General features: G+C 38.5%; 3 protein-coding genes and 1 long non-coding RNA gene across 11 annotated transcripts; all 4 read right to left on the reverse strand.

Annotated features, from left to right (window-relative positions):
* Window positions 1-3,666: 3,666 nt before the first annotated feature.
* On the reverse strand, window positions 3,667-11,288 carry LOC107221072. Its single transcript, XM_046734777.1, has 14 exons — window positions 10,763-11,288; window positions 10,075-10,272; window positions 8,778-8,862; window positions 8,479-8,645; window positions 7,768-7,943; window positions 7,518-7,650; window positions 7,053-7,091; window positions 6,647-6,694; window positions 5,716-5,905; window positions 5,335-5,642; window positions 4,753-5,021; window positions 4,551-4,658; window positions 3,928-4,065; window positions 3,667-3,737 (listed from the first exon to the last, which is right to left on the reverse strand). The coding sequence occupies exons 2-13, from the start codon at window positions 10,159-10,161 to the stop codon at window positions 3,930-3,932; spliced, it is 1,746 nt and encodes a 581-aa protein (XP_046590733.1). The 5' UTR covers window positions 10,162-10,272; window positions 10,763-11,288; the 3' UTR covers window positions 3,667-3,737; window positions 3,928-3,929.
* A 2,894-nt stretch (window positions 11,289-14,182) lies between these two features.
* On the reverse strand, window positions 14,183-19,551 carry LOC107221078 (vanin-like protein 1). 7 transcript variants are annotated; one of them, XM_046734778.1, is made up of 7 exons: window positions 19,459-19,532; window positions 18,978-19,033; window positions 18,771-18,880; window positions 17,050-17,125; window positions 16,777-16,914; window positions 16,326-16,478; window positions 14,183-16,167 (listed from the first exon to the last, which is right to left on the reverse strand). In XM_046734778.1, exons 4-7 carry the CDS (start codon window positions 17,113-17,115, stop codon window positions 14,824-14,826), a joined length of 1,701 nt encoding a protein of 566 aa, XP_046590734.1. In that variant the 5' UTR covers window positions 17,116-17,125; window positions 18,771-18,880; window positions 18,978-19,033; window positions 19,459-19,532; the 3' UTR covers window positions 14,183-14,823. The 7 variants fall into 7 exon arrangements, with proteins under 7 accessions (XP_046590734.1, XP_046590735.1, XP_046590738.1 ...); XM_046734779.1 differs by lacking the exon at window positions 18,978-19,033 and having other exon boundaries at window positions 19,459-19,533; XM_046734782.1 differs by lacking the exons at window positions 18,771-18,880; window positions 18,978-19,033 and having other exon boundaries at window positions 19,459-19,551.
* Window positions 19,552-21,841: 2,290 nt separating this feature from the next.
* On the reverse strand, window positions 21,842-25,377 carry LOC124293364. 2 transcript variants are annotated; one of them, XM_046734027.1, is made up of 4 exons: window positions 24,326-25,377; window positions 23,953-24,249; window positions 22,212-22,405; window positions 21,842-22,117 (listed from the first exon to the last, which is right to left on the reverse strand). In XM_046734027.1, the coding sequence occupies exons 1-3, from the start codon at window positions 25,190-25,192 to the stop codon at window positions 22,355-22,357; spliced, it is 1,215 nt and encodes a 404-aa protein (XP_046589983.1). In that variant the 5' UTR covers window positions 25,193-25,377; the 3' UTR covers window positions 21,842-22,117; window positions 22,212-22,354. The 2 variants fall into 2 exon arrangements, with proteins under 2 accessions (XP_046589983.1, XP_046589982.1); XM_046734026.1 differs by lacking the exons at window positions 21,842-22,117; window positions 22,212-22,405 and adding an exon at window positions 23,109-23,307.
* A 1,022-nt stretch (window positions 25,378-26,399) lies between these two features.
* LOC124293365 lies at window positions 26,400-26,970 on the reverse strand. The gene is made up of 2 exons (XR_006903305.1): window positions 26,837-26,970; window positions 26,400-26,758 (listed from the first exon to the last, which is right to left on the reverse strand). It is a non-coding gene; the product is annotated as an uncharacterized LOC124293365 (long non-coding RNA).
* Window position 26,971: the final 1 nt, after the last annotated feature.

Raw genomic sequence — 26,971 nt, forward strand, 5'->3', positions numbered from 1 at the left:
TCTGTGACATGATATCGAGGTGGCAATTAGAACCTTTAGCACGAGTTACTCGGATAACAACAAGTTCAGTATTTTCAGTGATTTACGTACGGACATTGCAAGTGTCGCGATTCGGGAAAGTATATGCATTTGTGTAACGTGATTAAGAATTCTATTTCCTCAAGATTCAGCGATACGGAATCGTGAAAAATGTACGAGGATCGAAAACACGCGAGCAAGGGTCGAGCAAAAATGAATCGTAAGTTAACGGTCGATAGATTATCGGTGAAAGACGTTATACGAACATTTCTGTAAAGAAAATATGTAAATACTAGCAGAGAAAAACCTCGGTAATGCGTGCTTATTGCCAATTCACATCGCCTGCGTTACTTTTCGGATGCGCCGGTTGACGCGTGTACGGAGTGAAAAATAAAATTATTCGTGAAATGAAGAACGCGTCGCAGAAATCTTGCGGAGAAAAGCCAACCATGTAACTTTGAAACTTGAATTACCCTGGAAAGTCTACGCACACTACCGAAGTCATAGGTTTAGTCGCGACTGAGTAGATTTTTTACGTTCGTTTCGTAGCCTTGAAAGTGCCCCCTCCTAGAGAAGTATTAAGTTTATCAAGTTTCTCACTAACACTAAACCGACTATGCGGGATAATATTTCGAACAGTATTTCCTCCAATCGTAGGAAGTTCATTTGCGTCTGCAGTTAATTAATTAATTAATCGTCGGTTCCCAGACTGACTTAGAAACCTGATTGAATCTCCCACAACAGAAGCGGTCAACCCGTTACGGACGTATCAAGGAGAAGCGTTTTTGCACCTGTGATGCATAGTCCAGTCAGATGTACATGACTTGCATCGCGATGCAACAAGATCCCCACCGATTAAAATCAACCCACCAACAAGAATGTCCGTAATAAATTTATGTAAGGAATTTTAATACTTCGTACTGAATTCACGCCAACAATATTAAAAGGATTTCATACCAACACATTATTAATTGTTGAGTTACCTTGTAGCGGCTCTCAGTACTCAGTTGAGCTGAAACCGATAGTTGGTGAGTTAAATATTTTAAAATACCGTTTTTCGCCGGCGTATTCGGATTGGTGAGAAAAAAATATCCTAGTTTAGAAAAAAGAATTCTTCTATAGGACAAATATCAACGGAGATTTATTGTTAACTAAGCGGTGCGTCGGTGAGGGGCGAGAGAGTAGGGGTAGTGTCACCAACGTTCCAAGAAATATGACACATAATCGGAATGATGCCGGAAGGCTTACAGAACGTTCGCGATTGTGATTTGACCGAAAATGTTGAATAGGAAAACAATAAATAAATAAAAGGTCAAGCCACTTGTATCTTCGATTCTAGTGATTATTAAGGGATGATTTTTTTTTCCGCAAAATTCGTCTTAAAATGACCTATCAGTTCCTTCAAGAATAGTTCCTGTAACTTGAAAATTGACGAGGATATTTCCATTTCTTTATAAGCCGAAATTTTGTTTCCTCTGAAAACGTAGGGTTTGGATGGAAAAAATTTTTTTCAACATATTCTGAAAGTGGGTTCTAAAAACTATTAGCGTGATTTTTTGGCAGCGTGTGGGACTTACAGATCAGTAGTGATCGAGGAAGGGCGGATTTTCGCAGATCGATTATAGATGCTGAACTATATGTTGTAGTTGGTTAAACAGTGAATGGGTTTTTCGTTGAGAGATTGTTCTACGCTCCGAATAAGTTTCAGGACACTGCGTTATTCAATGACCGAATGACTTGCAATGAAGAAAACAATCGTTTCTTTTGTTCACTAGCAATTCACGGTTAAACTAACAATTCTACGTGATATTTGTAAAGGACTTATGCTGTAGAGGACAACACAGCGTACATCTTTTGTGGGAAACACTATTCTCTGAACCCTGAAGAAAGAAAAATATCGCTGACTTACCGCTTCTTTTATATTTAATGATTTTTAGCGCCTCAACCCGGTCCTAACTTTTATAGAAAACTTGAGGATACCTTCTGGTCATCCAATTTACCTGTACAAAAAGTTACACAAATGCGTTCTTTCTAGATGGAAGTCGGTAGTATTTCTGTACATTCCGACTGGACTAACAGTAACGGACCCAATCATGTAATTTTGCTCTCCCGGCCAAATGTTACAACCACCTGATAATAAATTGCAGGCCTGATAAATTGGATACTCTTGATTTCAGAATCAAATAAATGCGGTCGCGTTGCTGCGCGTGTGCACGCATGACCCAATCACCATCATCATCGTCAGCGACCGTAAACACGTGACTTTGTCATTTCTACATACATATTTATGATTATCGTGTTTTCTGCCACCGTGCTTACATTGGTATTCCGTAAAAATTACAACGAAAACAATTCTACCGATACGATTTTCCTACTCCAGCCTCTTATTGACAATCAGCGTTTCTAATTTTGATATCATGTACAAAAGTGTATTGAAGTGAAAATACCTGTTTTGCTATAACCACTAAAATTCCTGGACCGGCGAATCATTTTATACTTCGAAGCATTACGAGATATTATGCGTCACCTTGAAACGAAACCGCGGATGCAAATAGAACCATTTTCAATAAATTCTTAAATAAATAATAAATTGTTGAAGTAATCAAACCTAACCACGAATGAAGTCTGTATAACAATTTGGTCAGCCATTTTTAACTAATAAATTTCACGCTCGTGCTAGGAACTCGCTTCGATTCACTTTCGCATGAAAATATCGACGGTATCGACCCAGCAAACACACAATACTCGACCACTGCTGGTTAATCACTAACAATAACTAAACGACTGACTACGATATGTTTTGGCCTGTTAGCCACTTCTCGACAGAATGTTACTCGGTCGGTATATAAGAACAGCTTTACAGTAACGAAGGCTTACAGCCGGACTCCAAATGATTGCCGACTCTGCTCTTATACTACTGGTACAACAACTACGACCCAACACGAGGATCGCGTCGTGGCTTATGTAACAATGATTTACCTCAAGTTCGACGTGAAATAATTGAGCTATTGTAGAGTTTCACTCGTCAGGCATTTTTGTTTGAAATCAATACATATTGTAGAGGATATTCGAATCTTAAGTATATGAGTTTTATAAACGAATAACAATTATTGATTGGAAAATATGTTATTTTGGCCGCAAAACTAGAATGCCTTGTATACAGGTGTACTTTTTGCAGTGAAAGCAGTAAACATCGAAGTTCATTCCGAATCAGGCATATTTTGATACGTGAATTAGCCATAATTTACCTTGGAATATGTAATCCTAGTAGGAGTTTAGTTACTGAGAAATGTATTCGGTGTGGCAACTCAACTCTTATCGCGGGCTAGCTGACGGAAACGGTTTTTTATTTCAGCACTGTGTCCGTAAGTTCATCAGTCAAAACGAATTGAAACACCGAATACATTTCTCAATACGGAAACTCGGTTAAGTTACTTGTTATGTCTTCGTCATTTTGAAGTTTTACCCACCCGCAATTCGTCTTTGTTTCTTTTCAAGTATCATACATGGCACAAAATCGCGAAGGTGACAAATTTGCTATCGTCGCCGTTATATTGTTGAAATTATCATTTTAATTAAAATGATTGAGTACAAATTATCTATATTACTTAGTTTTAACATTACATCAAGAATGTACGTTGAAATTACGATATGTGATACATTTTTTTCACGAAGAACCGAAGAAACGTCCTGAAGTATTAATCCACTGAGAACAACGGCTATAACATAAAGCAAAGTAATATTGAGCACTTCAAAACTTTTTGTAAACCTAATCCATAGCCGATTAAATAATACCTTCACATTTTCTTGGCAACACAGTATCATTGCCATTACTAATTTATTTCAAAGTTTTTCTGCAACCTTATGCATCATTTCAGTGAGCACAATCATAATCGATTTACTTATTACAGTTAGTAGTATTTTTGACGAAACGGAACCAATAGCGCTCGTGGACAATCCTGTGAGATACTTTGCTCGTATGAAGCTTCAGCAGCATTTGGGACGTCAACTACATGGTAGTTGAATTTTGTACCCATTGAGTTGCGGCTGCAACAGACAAATCGATTACGGCTGAATTTTAAACTCACGCAAGCTTTAAAATATATCGACCAGGTAATTCGGCTTGGTTTTGTGACGGTCGAAGTTCTATGGTCTTTGGTGCAGTGAATCGAGTTACGACACTGAACCAATGGCGAATCAGGTGAAATGATGTCAAAAATATTAGAAATCAGTATACATGTAATGAAATGATGTGTGCACGATAGATATTTTGTACCGTGAACAATATTCTTGTCACTCGATAGTTTTTGCAAGTCAGACGGTTCTCATTCTGGGTCCTTCCGAAATATCACTCTAATGACTCGAATTCTAATAAGTCTCCGTTCTAAGTATCTATTACAACCGTCGAACGAGATATAAAAAAATAATTATGACGTCAAAGAGAGAATCCGATTTCCGAGTTCGGCGCTGCACCATATTTCGCTAACATTCAACATACTCCGTAGATTGAAAAGTAAAGAAATATAACTCACATGTACTTGCACAAAGTATCGAAATTCTCCGGAAGATTGAAACGAATGTGAGGTGCGATCAACGATAATGGGTCATTCCAGTCGTCGGTAGTTTTTATTTCGTCCCATCTGCGAATCGAGGAATGTATGGTTAGAAATGAGAACTGGAATATTGTACCACGGCTTATTGAAAGAAACGCGATTTCTCTCCACAGTCACTAACCGAACAACAAAGTGCTGGCAATATTGAGTCGAGGGATCTTGGACGTTCTTAGCTGACTCAACAGCGTATCGCAACGCAAGATCACGCGAGTCAACAACCGGTTCACGTTCTTCCGCTGTGTCAGATTCGATTCCATTGACCATAGAACGGAACTCCGGGGTGTCAACGAAAATTACTTTGCTGCCATTCAGTAACAACTTGCCAATCCATTCTGTAGCTCCGTATGTTGCAACGTCATCCTCGTCTTCCTGCGACTGCAAGTCGTAAACCTAGAATCAGAGACAAAGCGTTTAAAGAGGTTGACGCGATGCCGCATAACTTGTGCATTCGACATCCGGATACTTGGTCGCCAACAACGCGAAGTGCTTGACTTTAATTTAATATCCTCCCTTGACAATGAGAGGATTTCCCGAATGGGAACCATTCAAGGTAACCGAGGTGACTCTTTGCCTTGCTTCGACCGTTTTTCGTTGGGTCTTTCTCGAGTGAGAGAAAAGCCCTCTTCGCGAGATCCTCTCTGTACTTCGGACAACACGTGAAGAATGTACGACGACTGGTCTTTAGGTTTACAAATAATCTTACCCTGCAGCGACAAGCAAGCTTCAAACAATTTCGAAAATTTTCCATTTTATCCATGAATGACAGCGAACCCTTGGTATAAACCAACAAAATTCCCTTCGATGCTCTGTCATCACTCTGTTCCGGAGCTCTTTGCGACTTTTCGTTTTTGAGCTTATCTACAGCTATCAAATAGTTGTACTTCCTAATCCAATGAAGTAGTATTCCTACTAAAATGGCACCCAGTGCGACGTGGGGAAGAATAGTCGCAACAAGTTCGAGGGAATAGGGGCTATCTTCTGTGGGCTGGTAATTGCAGGCACGTGGAGGAGCTGCAAATAAATCATGTAAATTCATTAATTGATTCGTTTTATTATAAAAAGTTAGCACATTTGAATTACGCACTGAAGCGGAACACTTCGTCAGAGATAAAAGGTTGCCAACGATAATACTCCACTGTTTCATTTTGAAATGTGCATTGACCAATGACCGTGTAAATCGACACGTAATAACTACGATTAGAATTGCATTCGCTTTCTTCTTCCCGTGTAACATCCACTATCCATTCTGAATGATTCAGACGTATATTTTGTTTCTATAACAAGAAGATTTATGTAATTAGAAACAGGTTGTGCGGTACGTATATTTCCAAGGTGTGGAACTGAGTTTCGGTCTATTTTATACAAAGTACACTTTCATTTCACTTAGATATACCGGAAGTTGCTTTTCCGCACTTGTTAAGATTGATGAATTCGTTTATCTCAGAAGGTCAAGATTCAATTCTTCACCTATATTTTGGTGGATGTGGATATTATAGCTGCATCGTCCAACTAATCTTGCAGCATCGTTGATATTCTAGTAATCGAAACCAAATTTAATTTTTCGAAAGTGCAAATATGTGAGTTGAGGAATTCACACCTACTAAAATTCGAGGTGTGGAGTGCTCCACACCTAATATCATGGTTTCGCCGCGAATGATTAGAAGAAAATATTGTACAGTGAACCTTTAGGGAGAGCAGAGGCAACTGCGCTCAGAATCGGCCAAGGCTCACCGTTAATCTCTCTCTTAGATACTTGATGCAAACATTTTCTTGATCTTAAGGTCGAAAATTCAACGGGCTTATTGTTTCAGCACAACAAAGATCAAGTTTTGATTTTTGATCATTATTATTTCACACAAGCAATCGAGATTAGTTTTCCTTGCTGCTTCCAAAACGTATTTCATAGCCTTTGTACAATTAAACAAACCTAGCGAACTTATGAGTTCGTTTGGATTTGGACTCAAATTTGAGTTTTCCGATACTATGATCGAATTTCAGAAAAACGCAAAGCTTACCGCTTGAAGTTTCGAGGACTGCTCACGAAGCGTACAGTTACTCCATTCCTGAAACACAATAAATCTTTGCTTCAATATCTTGTATTGTCTTGTACAAGATCATTTATCGGATTAAAAAAAAAATTAAGTAAAATTGGCCAAATTACATACTGACAAACAGTGCCCTATACAGTCGGACTTCGATTGTCCGGACAGCTTTGAACCGGATTCCGCAGAATCGAGGTTCCCGCAGAACCGATGCTGGCGGTACCTCAAAGCCCTTTCCATCGATCAAGGTTCGACTGTAGTGTTGTACACAGTACAGTTGAATTTAAGGGTATCGAAGCCGTAATTTTGTCACTTTTAATTTTTATGTTCAGAATTAATTGTATCAATATAGAAAATTTAAATGTCAAGCAACACTTACGTCTCCCAAAACTGTATCTTCACAGTAGTCCCACGTGTCCTGAAAAGAATTGAGAAAACATCAGTTCAGAGACCCGTTAGATCGCAATATAGTTATTTCCGTAGCACGCGCGCATGAAATAGAGATTTCTTGACGAGTGCAAAGTACCTCACACGAGTCAAAAAGTCCCTATTTGCGCACATGCCACAAATTCTATCTTCCGTAAAAGCTTTAAGGCAGTCGCGTGTTGACGGAGGTAGCGCATACAAAATATTCTACCTACGTATACCTACATAAATTGAATCTTTAAAAAAAGTGTTTTTAGCATCAATATTGACAGAGCAAGAAAATGATAACGTGGAAGTGCAATCATGTATGTATAGTTGCCAATTGGAAATAACCGTGGGCCATTGAAACAAAACAAGATATAGAATGTATCGTATTAATCGAATATTCGCAAATAAAGTAAGTCTAATGCTGTATTACCCTTTCAAACTGTTCCTCCGTTTGAGGCGAGTCGCATTCCTTTCCGGTTCTGCTTCCGTTATGGCTTATCACGCATAATGCTAGCGTGCGGCACAATGTCGGTACTGTCACACGAATGTTTACACGTTCTTTCCTGAAAACAGTAATGAAAAAACTGCCTTGTTATAGCTGATTCAGCCATGCGCCAATTTTCACAGCAGATACTTAATATGGTCGAGTTATGGAATGAAATTGTACGTTAGGAACTCACGTCGTGTCACCAGGGGGATAGTACTCTAGTTTGCATTTCGGGTGAGGATCGATGTGAGGATTGGACGTATTGTAAAATTGACCGCCGTATAACCAATTGGTGCCGTTTTCATCCGTTATATTGAAATAATAACAACCAGTAATTGGTTTTGGGATGGTCATTAGCTTTTCGGCATTCTGAAAACAACAACGCATCTGTATAATGCTTGGTCGGAATATGACACATGTGTCGATTTTTGAAATTGTAAATAATTTGACTTTATGCTGACTTAAGACATAACAACGTAACTGATCTATGATGTTTATTCAGAAAGTCTGCATCGTGGAAGTTATAGAGGAATTATTGGCAGGAAATTTTTTGCGTACCTCTAGAAAAAATTCTTAGCGCATACACTTTGTCACAGAAGATTGAATTTTTGTTTCAGAACACATACTATCATCATTTTAACCCGGTTGAAAGAAATTTTTCATCTGATCTTTTCTAGTCGTTTTAAGAACGAAAAACTCAGTACGATCAAAATTCCGCCCGACTACCCCCATAAAACGAAGAATTGAAAATAGCCCTGAATTTGACAGAATTACTAAGTTTACGATTGCTTGATCTTACATACATTTGTCGAAATATGGTGTATACGAAGCTTTCTGTCTTACAGTCAACCTGCGAAAGTTTACTAAAATTTGACTCTCTGTCACGTGGTCGGAAGTTAATTACCTTTGACGCTTTGTGTGCAGTATTGGATCGGTGATTATAATTTTGATTATATAGAAAAAGATTCTCAGCATCTTCGAGGGTCTTAGGACAGTTGGGGTTGTCAGTCGGTTTGATAAGTGCTGTTATCCAAACATCTTTCGGTCCATTAACGAACGTCGCACGAACCTCTTTGAAACAAAGTATGCCAGAACACGTCATATCACCGAACGAACCGAACGTTTTTAATGAAGATCGATTGATCTTGACTTACTTAGATCAACCAGATAAATTTCGAGCAATTTTATTCCTAAGAATCTCACCGTTTGCGTCTTTGTCATAAACTACTTTCATCTTGCCAGGTCCTAGAGTGTCATTTTCTGTCGATTTCCACTGTGCAGGGAACTCCTGGAAATCGTAAAGAGTATTTAAAGTGTATATTTTTTTCTTCAATTCGCGAACTGCTCCACCAATGAACGAAAGCTCCGTTATGTTTAACAACCTGCGGAGAAATAGTTTTAGTGTATGTTAATGTTTTATGTCGAGTTACGGATGGATACCTTCTTACTGTCTGGAATTTTAGACTCTGATCTAAAATAGTCCTGCTGAGCTTTGCGCTCTGGGTTCACAATAGATAGCAGAACTCAGTACCTTGAAAAGTTGTTGCAAAATTAAAAACGATACATTTCGCTCGTCTGCTTTTGCCTCGCGAAGCAAGTTCCACGAAATATTTTCCGGCGTTTGACGTCAAATCACTATCGAGAAATGATTTCGTGTACATCGTAAATAAAGGTCTGGGCAATAAACATACAGATATGCTTTCTTTGAACGACTAAAGGCCTCTGACGATATGTTGGTGACTCAATCATTTATGAAAATAAGGAAAACAATATCAAATGTGGATCGTTTGTGTTTATTTAAATAAATTATTAACACAGATGTCGACGAAAAAATGTAATCCTCGATACGAAATGGGATCTTATAATTTTTCTTGTTAAATTACAACACGAATCTATAAGTTCGGGATGTGCTCTGTTGATAACTGAAAAAAAATGGTGACAAGTCACCGTATAAGGCTATGTGCGTACCGAAGCAAGAACTTCCAACATAAATTTCATCGTTATGGAATCTTTCGTCTTACAGGCCAATGTGGTTGTTATCATTTCCGCTTCGTACACATATAGTTTGTGGCTGGTCTCAGACTCCGGACGAGAGTTTATCTACATCGCAAATTCTCCCGCAAGTGATGTTTCTTTCACAAATATAACGAACGCTTTCAAAAATGCAAATTGAAAGCAAAGTACGAGTACTACGATTAATCTTACAATGAAATACATGCATTGGCTCAGTTAGACCGCAATCACATAAAAACACTTGAAATTCTACCTCATTTCACACGAAATTATATCCGCCAAGTACCAGTCGCTCAAAATTTTTTATTCCCGAACTTATTCGTTAGTCTAAAATTTTGATCCCATGGCATGTCTTGCAAAGAGAAAATCCGGATTGCGGGGTAAAATATTGCGTGGGGCTAATCTGTGTGAAATTGGCGCATCTTCGCGGTTTTAAGTGGGTGCGACGTGAGCCGTGTTTCAATTTTTACAAGTTGTTCATACGTACGTATTCCCGCTGACATTGATCTTTCATTAGCACGGCAGAAACGTGCCAAATGCAAAGGGTGAATACAATAATTTTGAGGCCGCACATTTCGACAAGAATCTCAGGATTGCATTGTACGTGTCACGTGCGACGATGAAGAAGACGAGTTGTTCGCTGCCGCTGAATATTGGCGGGAGATCGCTCCATTTATCAGATTATCTGTGACATGATATCGAGGTGGCAATTAGAACCTTTAGCACGAGTTACTCGGATAACAACAAGTTCAGTATTTTCAGTGATTTACGTACGGACATTGCAAGTGTCGCGATTCGGGAAAGTATATGCATTTGTGTAACCTGATTAAGAATTCTATTTCCTCAAGATTCAGCGATACGGAATCGTGAAAAATGTTCGAGGATCGAAAACACGCGAGCAAGGGTCGAGCAAAAATAAATCGTAAGTTAACGGTCGATAGATTATCGGTGAAAGACGTTATACGAATATTTCTGTAAAGAAAATATGTAAATACTAGCAGAGAAAAATCTCGGTAATGTGTGCTTGTTGCCAATTCACATCGCCTGCGTTACTTTTCGGATGCGCCGGTTGACGCGTGTACGGAGTGAAAAATAAAATTATTCGTAAAATGAAGAACGCGTCGCAGAAATCTTGCTGAGAAAAGCCAACCATGTAACTTCGCAACTTGAATTACCCTGGAAAGTCTACGCACACTACCGAAGTTACAGGTTTAGTCGCGACTGAGTGGATTTTCGACGTTCGTTTCGTAGCCTTTATAGTGTCCCCACCTAGAGAAGTATTAAGTTTATCAAGTTTCTCACTAACACTAAACCGACTACGCGGAATAATATTTCGAACAGGAGCGTGGAATAATATTTCCTCCAATCGTAGAAGGAAGTTAATCTTCAGGGCTCGCTGTTTTTCTGCTTTTTTTGATTTGCCGGACTGGCCCAGAAATTTGATTGGATCAGCAGCAGTGGTCAACCGGTTACTCACCAATCAGGGAGAAGCGTTTTCGCATCTGTGATAAAGGAAGGAAATTCCCAATATTCCGTACAAATCACACCGAAAACAATTGTACCGATACGATTTTCCTACTCCAGCTTCTTATTGATAAGCAGCGTTTTTAATTTTGATTTCATGTACCAAAGTGTATTCAAGTTAAAATACCTGTTTCACTAAAAACACTAAAATTCCTGGACCAGCGATTTAATTTATACGTCGAAGCACATTACGAGACATTATGTGTCAACTCGAAACGAAAACGCGGGTGCAAATGCAACCGTTTTCAATAAATTCTTAAATAAATAATAAATCGTTGAAGTAATCAAACCTAACCACGAATGAAGTCTGTATAACAATTTGGTCAGTCATTTTTAACTAATAAATTTCACGGTCGTGCAAGAAACTCGCTTCAATTCGTTTCGATTCGAATTTGTTGGAATTCGATACAAGCATTTTTGGGCTAGATCAATCACATCTTTATTCTCTATATGTTGCGAAAAACGCGGAAACAAGTCGAAAAACGTGATTTGGAGAGTTAAATATCGGAAGAATTCAATCGGAGTAGTCTTAAAACATACGGAATTCTTTGTACAAAATAATTAATCACGTAAACAAAATTCGAGGCCACCCCTGCAGCCAAATCGATTCTGCTATGATTTAAAATTTTTCTGTTTTTCCTGCTTTACTTGCTGTTCGGGCGCGTCGTATCCCCACAAAAACCAATTTCAAGAACCCGGCTGAGAGTAAAAATGTGATTGATCCAGCCCAAAAATGCTTGAATCGAATTCCAAAAAATTCAGCAAAAAGGTAACGTAACTGTCAACATTTTCTGAGAATTTACGATTTTTTAGCTGATAATTAGGGCAGCGGTAAAAAAAAGATGAAAAATCACGAAAAATCAATGCTTTTCTTATGGGAAAAAGTAAGGCTTCCTAGCGATGGGTAAATATGGAGGGAAAATTTTTTAAAAATTCTGAATTTTTTTTTGAATTATTACGAACCAATTTAGGAGTTGAGACCATTAAAATTCGATTTTGCGCTTCTTAAGGACAGGTCTAATATATACGTATAATAATAGTACCGAACTGCAAATGGTTGCCGACTCTGCTGTTATACCGCGAGTACAAGAACTAGGACTCAACACGAGGATCGCGTCGTAGTTTATTTAGCTATGATTTACCTTAAGTTAAGCATGAAATATTTGAGCTATTGTTGTTTTTTCACTCGTCACACATTTTTATGTGAAGTATCTAAATCCTAGAAAAAAGTCAAAGTTTAAGGATATAAGTTTTCTAAACGAATAACAGTTATTGATTGGAAAATATGTTATTTTGGCCGCAAACTAGAATGTCTTATATACAGGTATACTTTTTGCAGTGAAAGCAGTAACCATCAAAGTTCATTCCGAATCAGGCATATTATGACACGTGAATTAGCTATAATTTCTCTTTGGAATATGTGATCCTAGCAAGAGTTTCCTCATTGAAAAACGTGTTCGGTGTTGCAACTCATCTCCTATCGCGGGCTGACAGGCGGAAACGTACTTTTACCGTAGCACTGCGTCGGTAGAATTATCGGTCAAAACGCGTGGAAACTCCGAATACATTCCCCAATAAGGAAACTCGGTTAAGTTACTTGTTATGTCTTCGTCATTTTGAAGTTTTACCCGCCCGCAATTCATCTTTGTTTCTTTTCAAGTATCCTGCATGGCATAAAATCACGAAAGTAACGGATTTGCCACCGTTGTCGTTATATTGTTGAATTTCTCACTTGTATTAAAATGATTGAGTTCGAATTATTTATATTACTTAGTTATAACATTACAACAACAATGTACGTTGAAATTAAGTTATGTAATATATTTTTTTCACAGAGAACCTAAGAATCGTCCTTAAGTTCTCAATCTATTAACAACAATAGCTATAATATAAGGCAAAGTAGTATTGAACGTTTTAAAAACCTTTTGTAAACTGAATCCGGAGGATATTAAATGACACCTTCAATTTTTCTTGGCAACACAGTATTGTTGCCATTACTAATTTATTTCATAGTTTTGCTGCAACTTTATGCATCATTTCAGTGAACGCAGCCATACTCGATTTAATTAGTTTTCGACGAAACGTAACAAATAGCGCTAGTGGGCAACCATGTGAGATACTTTGGAGTAAACATCATTTCGGGAACGGTCATTTCGGAAACATTCCCTGACATGACACGTGTTCGGCGTACATTCATTAAACTTATTACTTAGTTTTGTTTATACATTTTTGTTCCATTTTCATTGGAAGTAAAAACGCACCATTAAAACGTTATTTGTACATGGCTGTGTACTACCGGTATAATTATAAGATAAAATATAAGAACTTGTCGTAAGTATCTACTCAATAAGTGAAAACGTTGGTTTGTTCTGTAGAACTCGAGAAGTTGATTTAAGTTGAAGTTTGATAAATTTTTTTATCTATACACGCGCGTTTATTACTTCGATAAATCCATGACTGCATATGTTTCGTCATTTCGGGAACATGAATATTTCGTAAATGCCCGATCATATACGGGAACGCAGCCAGGAACGAATTATTGATCGAAAATAATAGATTTTCTTACCAAACATGTTGAAAAATTATAATTATATGGTCATTTCGTTGCACATAAGAGTAATTAACTATTGAATATATATATATATAATGAATTGTTCTGCTGGAAATCCGTATTTTTATGTTAGATATGACTAGTCTTTGCTATAGAGTTGAAATATACTCAATAATTGATATGTTTTTCAGTTTCAAATATTTAAGACACAGGTCCTCCTGACATATGTCTTTTATAATAAAATAATCATTCTATTTAATAACAAAGTAGCAATCTCTTTTTGTAAAACGACCCTGGAATGACGGTATCTCCTCACGTGTTATCTGTAAAGCTCCTTATTAACGTAATTTTAAATTCCTAACATGCTTCTTTTGAATATTGGTAACAGACGCATCTTGCAATGATCCGATCAAATTTTCAAGAAGACGGCCTTAAAATTATTTACATCTAAATTCGAAGTCGAAATTTTCCGCCTTCGTGGTTTTAAGTCATATATACGTTGAAAAGTTCACAGGAAACCTCATCAACATCACGTTTATTATCATACTCTTAAAAAAATACTAGATAAATTATGTGAATAACAACATGTAAAAGAAAAGTGTTACAAAATGTTTTCCCATCTAGAGGTGCCACTCACTCGATTTCAACAACGTTCGACACGTCTGTCACTGATTATGTGAGGTATGAATGCAGAATAATTTTAGAAATACGCTGCTGTTATGAGAATATCATAATTTTCATAATACGAATGAACGGTTATTACCTTTAATACGTATTCTGAACGGGGTTCGTTTTTCATTTAACTATAATACTACGAACGATACGACGCACCGACTGACGATTTAAATACTGGCATGGTCTCACGCAAGTAACTAATTGTAAGTGCTGCAAACTAAACTTTTATAAGCTGTTCAAGTGAATACGTGTTTACGAAATTGGTGCTTATAAATAATTAAATCTTTGATTGGATAACGAATATCTGTGAATGTTCTCAGAATCTTCCTCCTTCGCGTTACGTAACATTTGAATGATTTGCTTTAACGAAAAAGTAACCTTTAGCATGACTTTGCCGAACACGGATTTATGCAGCTATATATACTTGTATACTAACCGCAGATATTCGGTCGTTTTTTTCCAAAGAACTTGCTTTCCTGTTGGTGTTTACAGATAGCTCCTAACGAATAAAGTTTCAATTACTGCCAAAAATACGCTCGTCGTGAAAGAGAATCGCAAAAGTTGGACCGCAGACGAAGCAACGTTGGCAGAACTAACGGCCAGCTCATCAGCGGAGAAGTTTCTACCGTAAATAGCAAAAGTGTACAAGTTGCTTGACTGTATCGTTAGATTGTAGGTGATATTGGTTAAAGAAGATCCTGAAATATTGACTCTATTATATGTGAAGTCGCTGGCATTTAGAGGAAGAATATCCGTGGTCAACGAGTTGGGCATTTGCATGGTGGTGGAGTTTTTGGAAAAGTTTCCGGACACAAAGACGCTGTTGAAGACGGTTGGCTGCACGACGGTTTCCGTCGCGTTGAACCTCAGCCCGCAACTGGCCAGGGTGTCGTTAGTGCAAGCGATGACACTGCAGGTCTGTATTCCGGCGGTGGTGGTACCAGCGAAGGATCTAACTCCGTTGAAAACGGCGGTTCTATACCTGTAATAATTGACGCTTGAATTGACACTAGACGCGCTGAAAGTTCTGTTCACATAGAAGGAACAGCAAAGCTCTCGGTCGCAGAGTTCGAGCCAAGTGGTCGTCGTGCCGTTGGTCAGCGGCAAAACGCTCGTTGCGTAAGGCGCCAAGGTATCCTGGTAAAAGGCGTTCTGGGAAACGGTCGTGATGTTCGCCAGAGTCGTAATTTCCGTGCTGCTGAACTCGTAGGTCAGCGGATAAGTCGTGGAGACGACGTTGCTTCGGACTCCGTCGATCACCTTTGGCACCCTTGCCACTAAAAGAGCGTTCTTCGCGCTCTCCGACAAAAGGGTGACCAATTTACCGCTGGTTCCAGCGTGAATCCCACTGCCCCCGTTGCTGGTTGTTGGATTGTTGTAGCCCGACGCCAGGAGGTTCACGTTGTTGGCGTAAGACCAAGCTGACTGGGTCTGAATCGAAGTTAGGTAAGGTAATTCTGAGAACCACCGTGCGGGGAAAATGATGTCGGTGACGTTATGGTCGTCGACGAGCGATAGAGCCGGGGTCTTGTAGAGGATGTCGTTACAAATTATCAATCCGAACGTGACGTTGAAGTCCGTGGTGAACGTCACGTTTTCCGGACTCGACGTTACATTTATGCCAGGTTCGGCGAACAGGTTGAACTTCCTGTACCTCGAGACAATGCCTCCGGTTCGGTTGAACACCACGTTCGTGTTGTAGAAGAAGTAACCGTCGCTGGGACAAGGCCGAGACGTTGTTCCCGTGCTGGTGCAATTCTCCTTCTCGATCACGTTCACGACAACGTAAATCGAGTACTGCTTCGCAGCGCACGATATCAACTTCAAAGCCTGGACAAATATCAATTCAGCATTTCGAATATCTACGTCTGTACTGACGAAGGTTACTTTTAGGCACGATTGCAAAATTCCGCCCCAATTATGGCCAGCAATTCGAACATCGTAACTCGCCTGTAACTACGGTGGGTGTACAAAACTGAGATACGAACCTCTATTACGACCGTCGAAGCGTTATCGCAGGGAATATCCAATCCGGCATCTGGTACTACGGAACCGAATGAAGGATACAAAGTTCTATTCGTGTCGGAGTAGGTCATACCAGTCGTTAATGAGTCCTCCGGGAATACAAGGATGTCCGCGTTCTGAAAGTGTTCATCGCAAAATGTATGTGACATCAGGCACGTAACGAGTTTATTACTTTCATCGGTAATGACTAGGCGGTTTCGTTTATCCGCAGTTAATAATGGCATCTCAAACAAACAACCGCAGGTCAGTTCTGCGAGAGGATTATCAATAAACTTGAAACACGATACCCCTGCATTGTTTACTGCTGAAATTTAATCTGTTATAATTCAGATTCATTCCACGCCAAGGTTACTACATCAAAATTGTTCGCAGAATCTTTCGAGGTCTGCACAGTTGCCGTTTAAAAATACTCACGTAACCCCAGGCGGTTTTGATGATTGTAACGTAGTTGTTGGCATTGGCTGTCGCGATCGTTGTTCCGTTAGTTCCATTTGTTACCGGGTAATATTCGGCGACGGCACCTATGTAAGAAATTGTATCTGCAGCGGAGACCTGCGGAGCATATAGAAAACAACAATTAGCTATGCGTGATCAAACTGTTGACTTTTTTAATGTAAAATCTGTTATCGTCATTCCCGAAAGATACGACTTTGTGAATCAGCCAGTCTGCAGCTGATTGATACGCACCTCGAATGTCAATTGGGCCAAAACCGTCAGCCCCAGAACGGCAATCGATAAGCTCAGAGACCGCATGATTCTTTATCTGGAAATAAAAATCCGTGTATTGTTACGAATCTGTCCAGATTGAGAATTTTTTCCTGCTCTGCAGATCGCGTCATCGTTTACGGCGGAGATTCCGAGACGATTTCCATTACATGTGACTAAACCTGAGGATAAAGTCCTTTCTCACACAAGGGGATAAAAATTTCGTTCGAAAAATTACATGAAATTAATTCTCGGAAGCTGAATTCACTGAAAAGAAGTCGCATGTTTGGCGACGAGAGACTAACGATAAGTAAGCAAGTCACAATGACTGATGACGTAAAATGAGGTGAGAGAATCAGATGGCGTGGTATACAGAGTAAAGACTTCGAGCATAAATATTTAATTAATTACTTCTAGCGCGGCATTGATTTTAGACATGCACTCATCGCAATTATTCTTGCACCAACAACATGTATTTCATTACGATGATTCTATCCAGTAACTTCAATGTCAGAGTTACAAAATTAGTATTTGCAACGATTTACATGTGATAAATCTATGGTTTACGTATTGATACATGAAATTTTTTGACTCGAACATTTCACTCGATGATGATTTAAAATTTTACCCGAACTATGCGGAATACTTAAAAATGACTACTCGGTACGAACGGTAAAGTCTTGAAGGCGTATCCCTGGACAATCGTTCTCCACAATCGCAGTCACTTTCTCAACTGACGTGTCACTTTAGCAATATACATATAGCGATATGCGTATGACTTGTCCTATTTGCGAGGCAATCATACGGCAGACTGAGCATCAGATCTGCACCCAACAGCGTTGGCCTACTGAATTGCTGCAACACTTTCGTGTGGCTTGAATTGGCGATATAAAAATGTATGCGATAGTTGTCGAACAGGTATTGCAACGATGGGTGGGCTAGCAAGGCGTCGGCAAGCACTTGTATTTACAAGTATTTGCAGTATGATGAAAGGCAAATGTTTTCGGTAACTGAAGATGAATACCTCCCGCGGCCAATCTGATAACTGCAGTCAAGACCGACGTCTTTGAAGTCTAGCGAATAATTATCGGGGCGGCGTTTATGCCGGTTCTCACTTATCGAACAATTACGGAGGAACGAATCGATGGTAATAGAAATCACGTACAGGTACGATCCAATAGTTACGAGCGAACGGGATTCGACGATTTTAAACTTACAATTAATTGAAACGGATCGTTGACGGTGGACTGAAGCTAAAACTCGGGAAAGGAGTGGTTTTATATTATCGACTTATCATTTACCATCACGTTTTATGGTACAATGTGTATTTACGAATTACCTGCACGTATAACGTATGACTGTGCGAATGCGCAATACCTATACCCATGTTAGTAAGACGCACACATGCTTGCGCGATGAATCATTTCCTCCATACGTCGGTATATATCTAAATTGCACATATGTCATGCAATTTTCGGACTAATCGATAAATACGATCGGTGAATGATTGATGAATCTGCAAATGACATTTCCTCAGAATTTGTTTAAACTTGTAATCGACGATTCTTGAGTGACGTTCGTTCAATGTTGATTATACATAGTTTTCCCTGTGGGTATTTCCAAATTGCATAGGTTACGCTCAGGTCAAGCGTCAATAAATAAGAAATATGTTATAATTTGTTAGGGTTATTATAATCACCTACAAGATTAACTGCCAATAAACAAAGTATATCGAGTGTGTTAGCTTGGTGTATTTTCATCCTTGGTCAATGAATTCCACGAGTACCCATGCCTTGGGAATTACCCCAAAGATCTGCGTAACAATATAAATGAGGCATGTAGAAAAACAACAAGTCTACATATATAATACATGCTTATATACTTATATACATAATACAGAGACGGCTTACAGCAAACTATTCATTTTGCAAAGTCCAACTGATGCAAAAGTGTTGGTTGTCCGCCTCTGAAAATAACTCTGGGTTTCAAACTGCACGTAATCTCAATCAACGTATCGTTTCCATTGTGGTTGTTGATGGTTTTTAAACTTGACTTCGACACTCCTACAATGAATTGTTGCCGCGTGATCTTACCGGTGTATATTAACCGCGATAAAAAAAACCACACCTTTGTATGCAGTAACTAGATTCAATTTGTTTTTCTTATCATTTGTAAAAAAAGAACGTACTACACTATTCTAGTTTTACGGCCGCCAACCGGCTGAGATAAACCGCGAGCATGAGGTCAACAGCATTATACTTATCTGCTTGATGTATCACGCCGTTCTACGGACCGTGCAGAATAATCAATAATCATTGGAATTTGGAGCAGTTCAGTTGAATTGTCATACGTTGATTTAACTTTTTATTATTATAATCGTAGTTGGATTACCTCATTTACAGATACAGTCACTGTGCAAAGTCTAGTTTGCGTTTGATACAAAGACGACTTGAACCAAAGGTAAAGCGACACGCCATTTCATCAACACCGTAACACCGCATTCGTGACGATACGAAGCTTGCGTCTTGCCAATACAGTCACCAGCACAATTGCTCCCGACAATGCTCGAGAATGCATGTCACGTACAGTCAGGATAAAAATTTTTTCAAACAAATACTTGATAAAATATGAATTTCAAAAGTGAAACGAAGAAGATGTTGAAATATCGATTCTTGCTGTAAAACGCGTGCGGATCGCGCCAATTGGGCCGGAAACGTTGATCGAAGATGCGAAAAAAACACGAGTTTATAATAATTTAACGACGCATACGAACTATTTGTAACTTTTCACCATGATGCTTGAGAATGGGTTCATTTTTTGGAATAGTTATTATATTTAAATCCCCATGAATTGCATATATTGTAGTTCTAACATAACGCAACTTGAGATTTACGTGATATATCGATACAGGATAATGTAGATTCAAACATTCAATCATCTGGTCAATCCTAAACCTATAATCATCAGTTTTGGTAGCTCTGATACATAATTTTCAGACTTTGATTACCACATATCCTGGTATTTATTTTCAAATTCAGGAACTTGGTCAATTTCAAGCTAATTCTCTAATTGCATTCTCTCAGCAACTCAAGTGATCCGAATTCCTTCTAAATATTGGGTACGTGTGGTAGTGATACTGATAAAATATCGTGTATTATCAAACAATGATGGTTATTTTCCTCTGTGCAATTCCTGAAATAATTTTTTCCTTATAATTAATTTTCTGTTTATCCTGTTTATCCTTATACGGTAAACATTCTATAATACTCGATGTCCCGTTAAGTTGTTCCTCATATTTTTATTGACAAATGTATTTATGTCATATATGTAATGTTTGTTCGGGTCGAATGTTACGTACTTACTGAAATATAGAATGATTATTACGTGCCAAGTTACGCACATCCATAACAGTATGTGAAATATACCTACAGTAAATTAGATACTACTGGATATTTTTTTTTTTTTAATTATATCCGCTGAAACAAAACATGTTGTGATTCTTTTATACTAATCCGATAAGGTAGTTTCGCTATCGAGTTTGGAAGCAAACATTTCCTGTGATGACCATTAAATTAGGTGACCAATATTCAAAGCTATGCCTATTCCTAGATATCCTTTTACAATCTTATTTGGCAGAACAATTCTGGGAAGATTAGGTCCCAGAAATACTACATTACAATCATCCATTCAAAATAATCTTCAATAAAGCTTTACTTTTAAACACTAGATTTTTCGATGCCGACATGTACAGTAATTTTTTACCTTGTTCTGCCGGCGCAAGCACTCTCAGATACTGATTGATCAAGGCGATAATTTGAGAAATAAATAAACGCTAAAATTAGGTGCTTTTTAGCTAGTGTAAATGAGGAGTTATTAACAAGTTTTAATTGTCTGCACTTGTTTACACTTTAAAAGGAATTTCAATTATGTTATTTAATCGTGATTTCAAATCTTTCAGATTACGTTACACACATGCAGTTTTACCTTCGTTCTAAATTACTCCTAAATCGCCGTCATGAAAATATTTTTATCACTGCAATTAACAGGCTCACATATTTAGCGGTTTTCGGGATAACAATGCGTGTAATGATTATATGATTATTTCTCAACGCCAATTCTTCGATATTCTTTATTTTTGGCGTTTTCCATGAATTGATGTGTGAGCCCCAAGTGAATATGACGATTCTTTGTGTTTTTGTCTGTATCTTTTAATCGTAAGTGTGCCGTCTTGTCGAATCGAGACTAGCTGACATCGTAAAACTCAAAGGGAAGAGGCGGAGAGCGATCTAGTGCATGATAATTGTCAATACGGGCATGCGATAACCGGTTAGCATATAAAAACCGCTCAATTTCTGTCTTGATTTACTCTTGAAATCCTCGTTGTTTCGGTACTTCTTGTCAGTGCTCTGATACCGAATGACGCCTCGTTGACACTCAATTAGCATCGAAAGAGCCTACAATTACGCTTTCAATCATGTTTGCGTTTTTTTCACATGGCGCTAATGAGATTCTCAATGATCGAAGTTGTCTGGCTAAAAGTAGTTGCAAACGGACAGTCATTTTGCTCAAAACGTTTAAAAATACCAAGTTTTGTATGATAGGTACGTAACTAGTCCGAGGTTGTGTTGGTAATGAACAGCTGTTATAGGCGTAGAAGTTTTACTTGACTAATAATTTATAACTCTTTTTTTTCTACGTAATATATTAAATCAATTCAATGTCAATCATATTACACTTTACTCAGTAACATTTTCTATCTCCAAAAACTTATATGTTACAACTTACTATTGAGTAAAATTTAATAAAAGATGGAATACTTGGTGAATTCAGTTTACGGTCGACATGTATAGTCGAAACTTGATTTCCTTGAACGCCTAAACGTATAGTTCTTGTATCACTTGAACGTAACGTAAGTTGCATGAAGCAGTCGTCGGAGAAACTACTGAATTGGATCTTGCACTTGAACGGTAAATTAGTCGATAGTGGTAAATGAGCCAACTTTCGCCTATTAACAGCAGCTCTGCATCTTCATTTGGAACATCGTCAGCATCTGTTAGGAGTAAAACCAAAGCATAGATAATTCATTGGTTCGACCTTTGTGCTTCATGTTTAAGACTAATGACATCTTGGCCTAATTCAATTACTTTATATTCCCTGTGAGTTGAGAATCGCCTCTGTGTAGGTATTCAAAACGACGATTGATGAACTCGGTTTTTGCCAACATTTCGTGGTTTCCATTCTGAGCTGATTGATGTTAGATAAGCTGATGTTAGGCGACGTTATAAGATTACTGGAACTGTACCATGATTACAAGATAAGTAGATGTTGTAGCTATAACCTGAAATGCGGAAAAAATATTAGAAACTTTCACAGTAACGTTCTTAATTGCGTTCGAAATTGAAACCCGTCATAAGGATGGGAAAATTGAATGCGCACTAGAGTTGGTTCGCCTGTGTGTCGACAACTTGTGTTACACTGCGCTGGTTGAAAATCATCATCAGTCGATAATAATGTCCTCAAGTGACTTGTCCGGAATGCAGTTTTTTAAAACTGCCAACGAGTGAAGTTTTTAACCAATGCCGGTATTAAATCGAATTTACCGTCGTTCGATTTTGCGCTTCGTCAGTTCATCAGAATTTACTTGTTGCTTTCAAGTAAATAAATATAGTTCGTGCTACAAAAGGTGCTTACATTACGTTTTACAGAAATTTGTATGGATTTATAAGGAAAAAGCCAGCCTCCGTCATTCAACATGTACCGTAAAATACAGTAATGAAAATTTATCTGTCGTGAATGCAAAATTGAGAATTCACGACAAGCTGTAATTTTTCGTATATCGTTAATAAAAATGATTTCTTTTTTCTCGAAAATGAACTAAACTTACAACGACTATTTACGCCTTATTTCACAAATCGTACGATGCATGAACGAAAATCAGTTTTCAATTTTGGTTGCCGATTTAGTTGAACAACCGTAGTTTAGTTTTGGGCTGTTTCTGCTGCGATTAAACCACCGAGTAAAAGCATGCTCCGTGAATGAAACTCCATCACAAGAAGTAACCTTAGTTGCCAACACTCGGGCCCTCTGATATTGCTTTTTAAGAGAAAGACCTAACGTAACTTATCATCGTCGGATAAAATGATCACTTGCCGAAGATATTAGTTTAATATCCAAATTGAAGAAACCTGCTGCAGAAAATTCAACTTTTCTTCCTACGACGTGATCGTAGAAGAAGCTTAGCTAAAAAATGAAGCGGTATTCATCATTTGTACTGTATAGTATCGGAATTCTCACACATACATTTAGGGGAACGTGTGCATCAATAACTGAAAATTTGAAACTAATTTTCACAAAGGTGACATTTAAAGTCATCAAATGTTAATGTTTTTGGGTTTCAATTTACCCTTGTGCCCAGTCTACGGATTATTGTTAATGTTCAACACAAGTATTAGTCAATTTTAAGCACAATCTCAGAGATAATAATTTTATTTACCGACAAACAGTCACATGATGTAAATCATTGTCAGATTACAGTCAAGCCATAGATCTATGCAATGTGGCTGATAAATGATGCAAGATCTTCACGTTCTCTCATTATATTACACGTCCCTGCATATGCGTGGAACTATATTTACCCTCACGCGTAAAAAGTTTATCTCAAATGCAGTTAAAACCGTATGCTCATCGTGTGACGGCTTGCTATACAAACTTGATACAATAATTGTGCCTATGAATTCTGTAAATTAACTCAAAAATCAATGCTTCAGTAACGAACCCATGATTTTTTGTCAAAAAATATCTTCTTGAACAATACTCTTGAATTCTCAATTTATGATGCCCTTCACCAATATACCGTATAATTAGTAATATTCTCTCATAACGCACCTCCTCTTTCGTAGCAAAATCTATTCCGCATCTCCTGACGTTCAAGATGTGAACAAGCGTGCGTTTGGCGGCTTTGGTAGTCTTCGATGCCATGGCAGTCATAGACGTGAATCTAATCAAGTAATAAAGCCCCCACGACAAGTTAATAAGCGGATTATTCAACGCTTTATTTGCGGCAGCGTTCGAGCCGGTGGGAGTGAAGTTATCCCGTCGAAGCCAGGCGCCACCAGAGAAGAACGAGTACATGTTAAACAGCAGATTGAGAAAGCAACCACTAAGTGAGAAGAAGAGCTGCATCTGAAGAAAGGTTTCATAAAGTGAGTTAACGCATTTGCGTGGATGGAAATTAGGAGAGGCCGACACACACGCTTACCTGAAACATGTGATTAGCTTGGTCGAGAACGTCGCACAGGCGTTGATGCCCTAATCGCAAGGTTTCAATGGTGTTATAAGTCGGTACGTGAAGCGGCAAGTTCTCTTCGGGTTTGAAACGAGGTTCCTTGTTCGCAATAAATTCCTTTTTTAAATCGGTCACGCATTTTATCTTCGAGGGAACCTTTGCCCGCGTCAAGATAATCTTCCCGGCCATATTTCCGTGGGAATCATCGTTTGGTGGAAGATTCAAGTGCGTAGAAAGTTCGAAAAATCTGCGATTTATACTCTCGAATCTTGATTTAAGCAGGTGGCACAATGCCAAAAATTGAGCTTCCGCCAGAACAGCAGTGAAGTTGTTCAGATTGTTCATAAATACGTAGATTCCAATGACACAGGAATCTCCCACGTAAACAAATATCGCCGAGTAAATCTGGCTCGGTATTCCAACGAGAATACTAGCTGCGAAAATTGCCCAAATTGTGCGAACGTTCCTTCGACGCTGCTTCAGCTCCGGATCCAGAAAACCGTCGATCGCATTCAACGCAGCAAACGCCGTCGGCAAGTGACGTCTTAAGTAAAAGAGAGCATTTATCCGGCTCGATATTCCCATCAAATTCATCACCATGGTATTCATTAACCTGATAAATAGAGGCGGATCCACCAATCGCAGTTCTTTGTTCAGGAACGTGTTGCTCTGAGTGCTGTTCTTACCGTGGTTCATAAACTGACCCACAGTCAATGTCATCTGAGGTACGTATATCATGTTAACGAAAGTTAATCCGAGTAAAACGATCGAGTAGATCATCGAACAACCCGACGGTACGAACACCTGTAAGTTGAAGCCTCGTAGTGATCTGGGACGCATGTTGTATCAATCGGAATGCTACCTCAACGATATGTGATTCAAATTGCAAATGTACTCGTATGTTAGTTTGGAGGAGGAGTACCTGAACACCCGAAACGTTTTTGATTTGAAGCGGAAAACTACCGATTGCTCGGCTGATTAAAGTTATCGGCGCAAATTCTTGAGAAACTGTGAGTTGACTTCGTCTCGGTACGTTGTACGCACGATTCATTTTTTATTTTTTTTTTTTCAAAAGAATTTTCACCGGCTGTAATCAATCGACCTGCTGACTGGCTTCCTCACTGGTCGTGGAGTAACTAAAAATCTTGTCGAATTTTAACACCCCGTTGCTGTTGCTTTGGTTCGAGTCTATTTTAACTAAAGGCGTCCTAAGAAAATTCATTAAATTTGACAAGTTGAACGACCAATTATATCGTAAAACCTTAACGATATTATGTTAACTTTGAAAGTAACTATGAAAGTGTATACAAGAGTTTCATAGTCATCTAAAAATTCAATCAATATGTTTGCAGACACTTTAAAGAATTTACAAAAGCTTTAACGTAGTTTACCTAAGGTCCACACACTTTCCATCGGTCAATATCCTTTTGGAAATTTGCATTGCGACGTTCGCAAGCCCGTCGCTACTGAATTTGCGTCGTTCCGCAGATCTAGTTCACTTAGGGATTATTCCAAGGTTCTTTTTTTCGCTCTCATTAACGACTATCGGACTATCTTTAATTTAACTCGTGTTCATAGCTCCCCCCCCCCCCCCCCCCACCCTCCGCCTCTCCACCTTCACCGTTATTGCACAAGATTTCACCCAGTTCTAGTGATCGGTTGGGGTCCCAGCGATTGCATTTTGTTGGAAATATTAAAACTGGTTTAACCGGAATACGTTGAATGATAAACACCTTATCAATGCTCTCTGAGCTCTGATACCGATAACCATTCAACACGAGCTGGATCTCACCAGCTTCATCTTGTGTCAATAACTAGATGTTCTACATGTTTTCTCGACTCGCAATAGTTAGACGACCTCATAATAAACTCAAATTGCTTCCTAACTAATCAATAAATTATAAATTGGCGACGAAACTAAATGCCGTAGTACTATTTTTGCTATCGTAAGTTTGACTTAATTAAATTTGAATATATACATATTAATAAACCGTTCGGTAGACAAGTCGAAAAATTGTTTTTTTTTTGTAATGAAAATAGCAATTCGTACTTCATTTAATTTTGTTTATTTTGTTCACAATTTAATATCAGATAGTTATATTACTGTGCAAGGTTTCATCATCGTGTGAAAATCAAATCAAATGCCACGAATTAATATATCCAGCATTCAGAGAGAAAGAGACAAGGAAGGTCAGATAACTCGAAAAATGCGAACATTTTTTGCACGTATTTCTTGTCACTGCGATTTGACACTTAAAATCGAGAATACTGAATGGAATATTACAATATAATTATATAATTTTTGCGATAAGCTGTCTACGAGTAGATTACCCAAATGATTAAAAATTTAAAGGGACCTACTCAATGACGCAAACATAGTCGCTTTCGCACTGTCATGTTCCAATTCTGTAATCAAAAGTTATAAACAGTTAACGATGGAGTGGTTGAAGTATGTTCTTAACTTTTTTAATTGCCATAGATTACCGGAAGTTCTTGAATTTTCCTCACGGTGGTAATCGTGAACCCCTTCAGGATTGAATCCTTAGGGTACCTTCGCACCCTGCAGATTCTGCTCCTTGAGTCCGTATCGATTCATCAAATGCGCGGAAAAGGCTGCGC

Source organism: Neodiprion lecontei, chromosome 3 (assembly GCF_021901455.1).
Source record: "Neodiprion lecontei isolate iyNeoLeco1 chromosome 3, iyNeoLeco1.1, whole genome shotgun sequence".
NCBI classification, from domain to species: domain Eukaryota; kingdom Metazoa; phylum Arthropoda; class Insecta; order Hymenoptera; family Diprionidae; genus Neodiprion; species Neodiprion lecontei.

Coding starts and splice junctions, on each gene's coding strand:
- LOC107221072 (XM_046734777.1), bottom strand. CDS start 10,161: ATGTGCGGCCTCAAAATTATTGTATTCACCCTTTGCATTTGGCACGTT. Junction 5,643..5,715: donor TGACGAAGTGTTCCGCTTCA/GTGCGTAATTCA, acceptor ATTTATTTGCAG/CTCCTCCACGTGCCTGCAAT. Junction 5,022..5,334: donor AGCTTGCTTGTCGCTGCAGG/GTAAGATTATTT, acceptor CTCTGATTCTAG/GTTTACGACTTGCAGTCGCA.
- LOC107221078 (XM_046734782.1), bottom strand. CDS start 17,115: ATGCGGTCTCTGAGCTTATCGATTGCCGTTCTGGGGCTGACGGTTTTG. Junction 16,915..17,049: donor TGGCCCAATTGACATTCGAG/GTGCGTATCAAT, acceptor TATGCTCCGCAG/GTCTCCGCTGCAGATACAAT. Junction 16,168..16,325: donor CTTCGACGGTCGTAATAGAG/GTTCGTATCTCA, acceptor ATATTTGTCCAG/GCTTTGAAGTTGATATCGTG.
- LOC124293364 (XM_046734026.1), bottom strand. CDS start 25,192: ATGCGTCCCAGATCACTACGAGGCTTCAACTTACAGGTGTTCGTACCG. Junction 24,250..24,325: donor AAGCTAATCACATGTTTCAG/GTAAGCGTGTGT, acceptor ACCTTTCTTCAG/ATGCAGCTCTTCTTCTCACT. Junction 23,308..23,952: donor ATTTTGCTACGAAAGAGGAG/GTGCGTTATGAG, acceptor TTCATTTTTTAG/CTAAGCTTCTTCTACGATCA.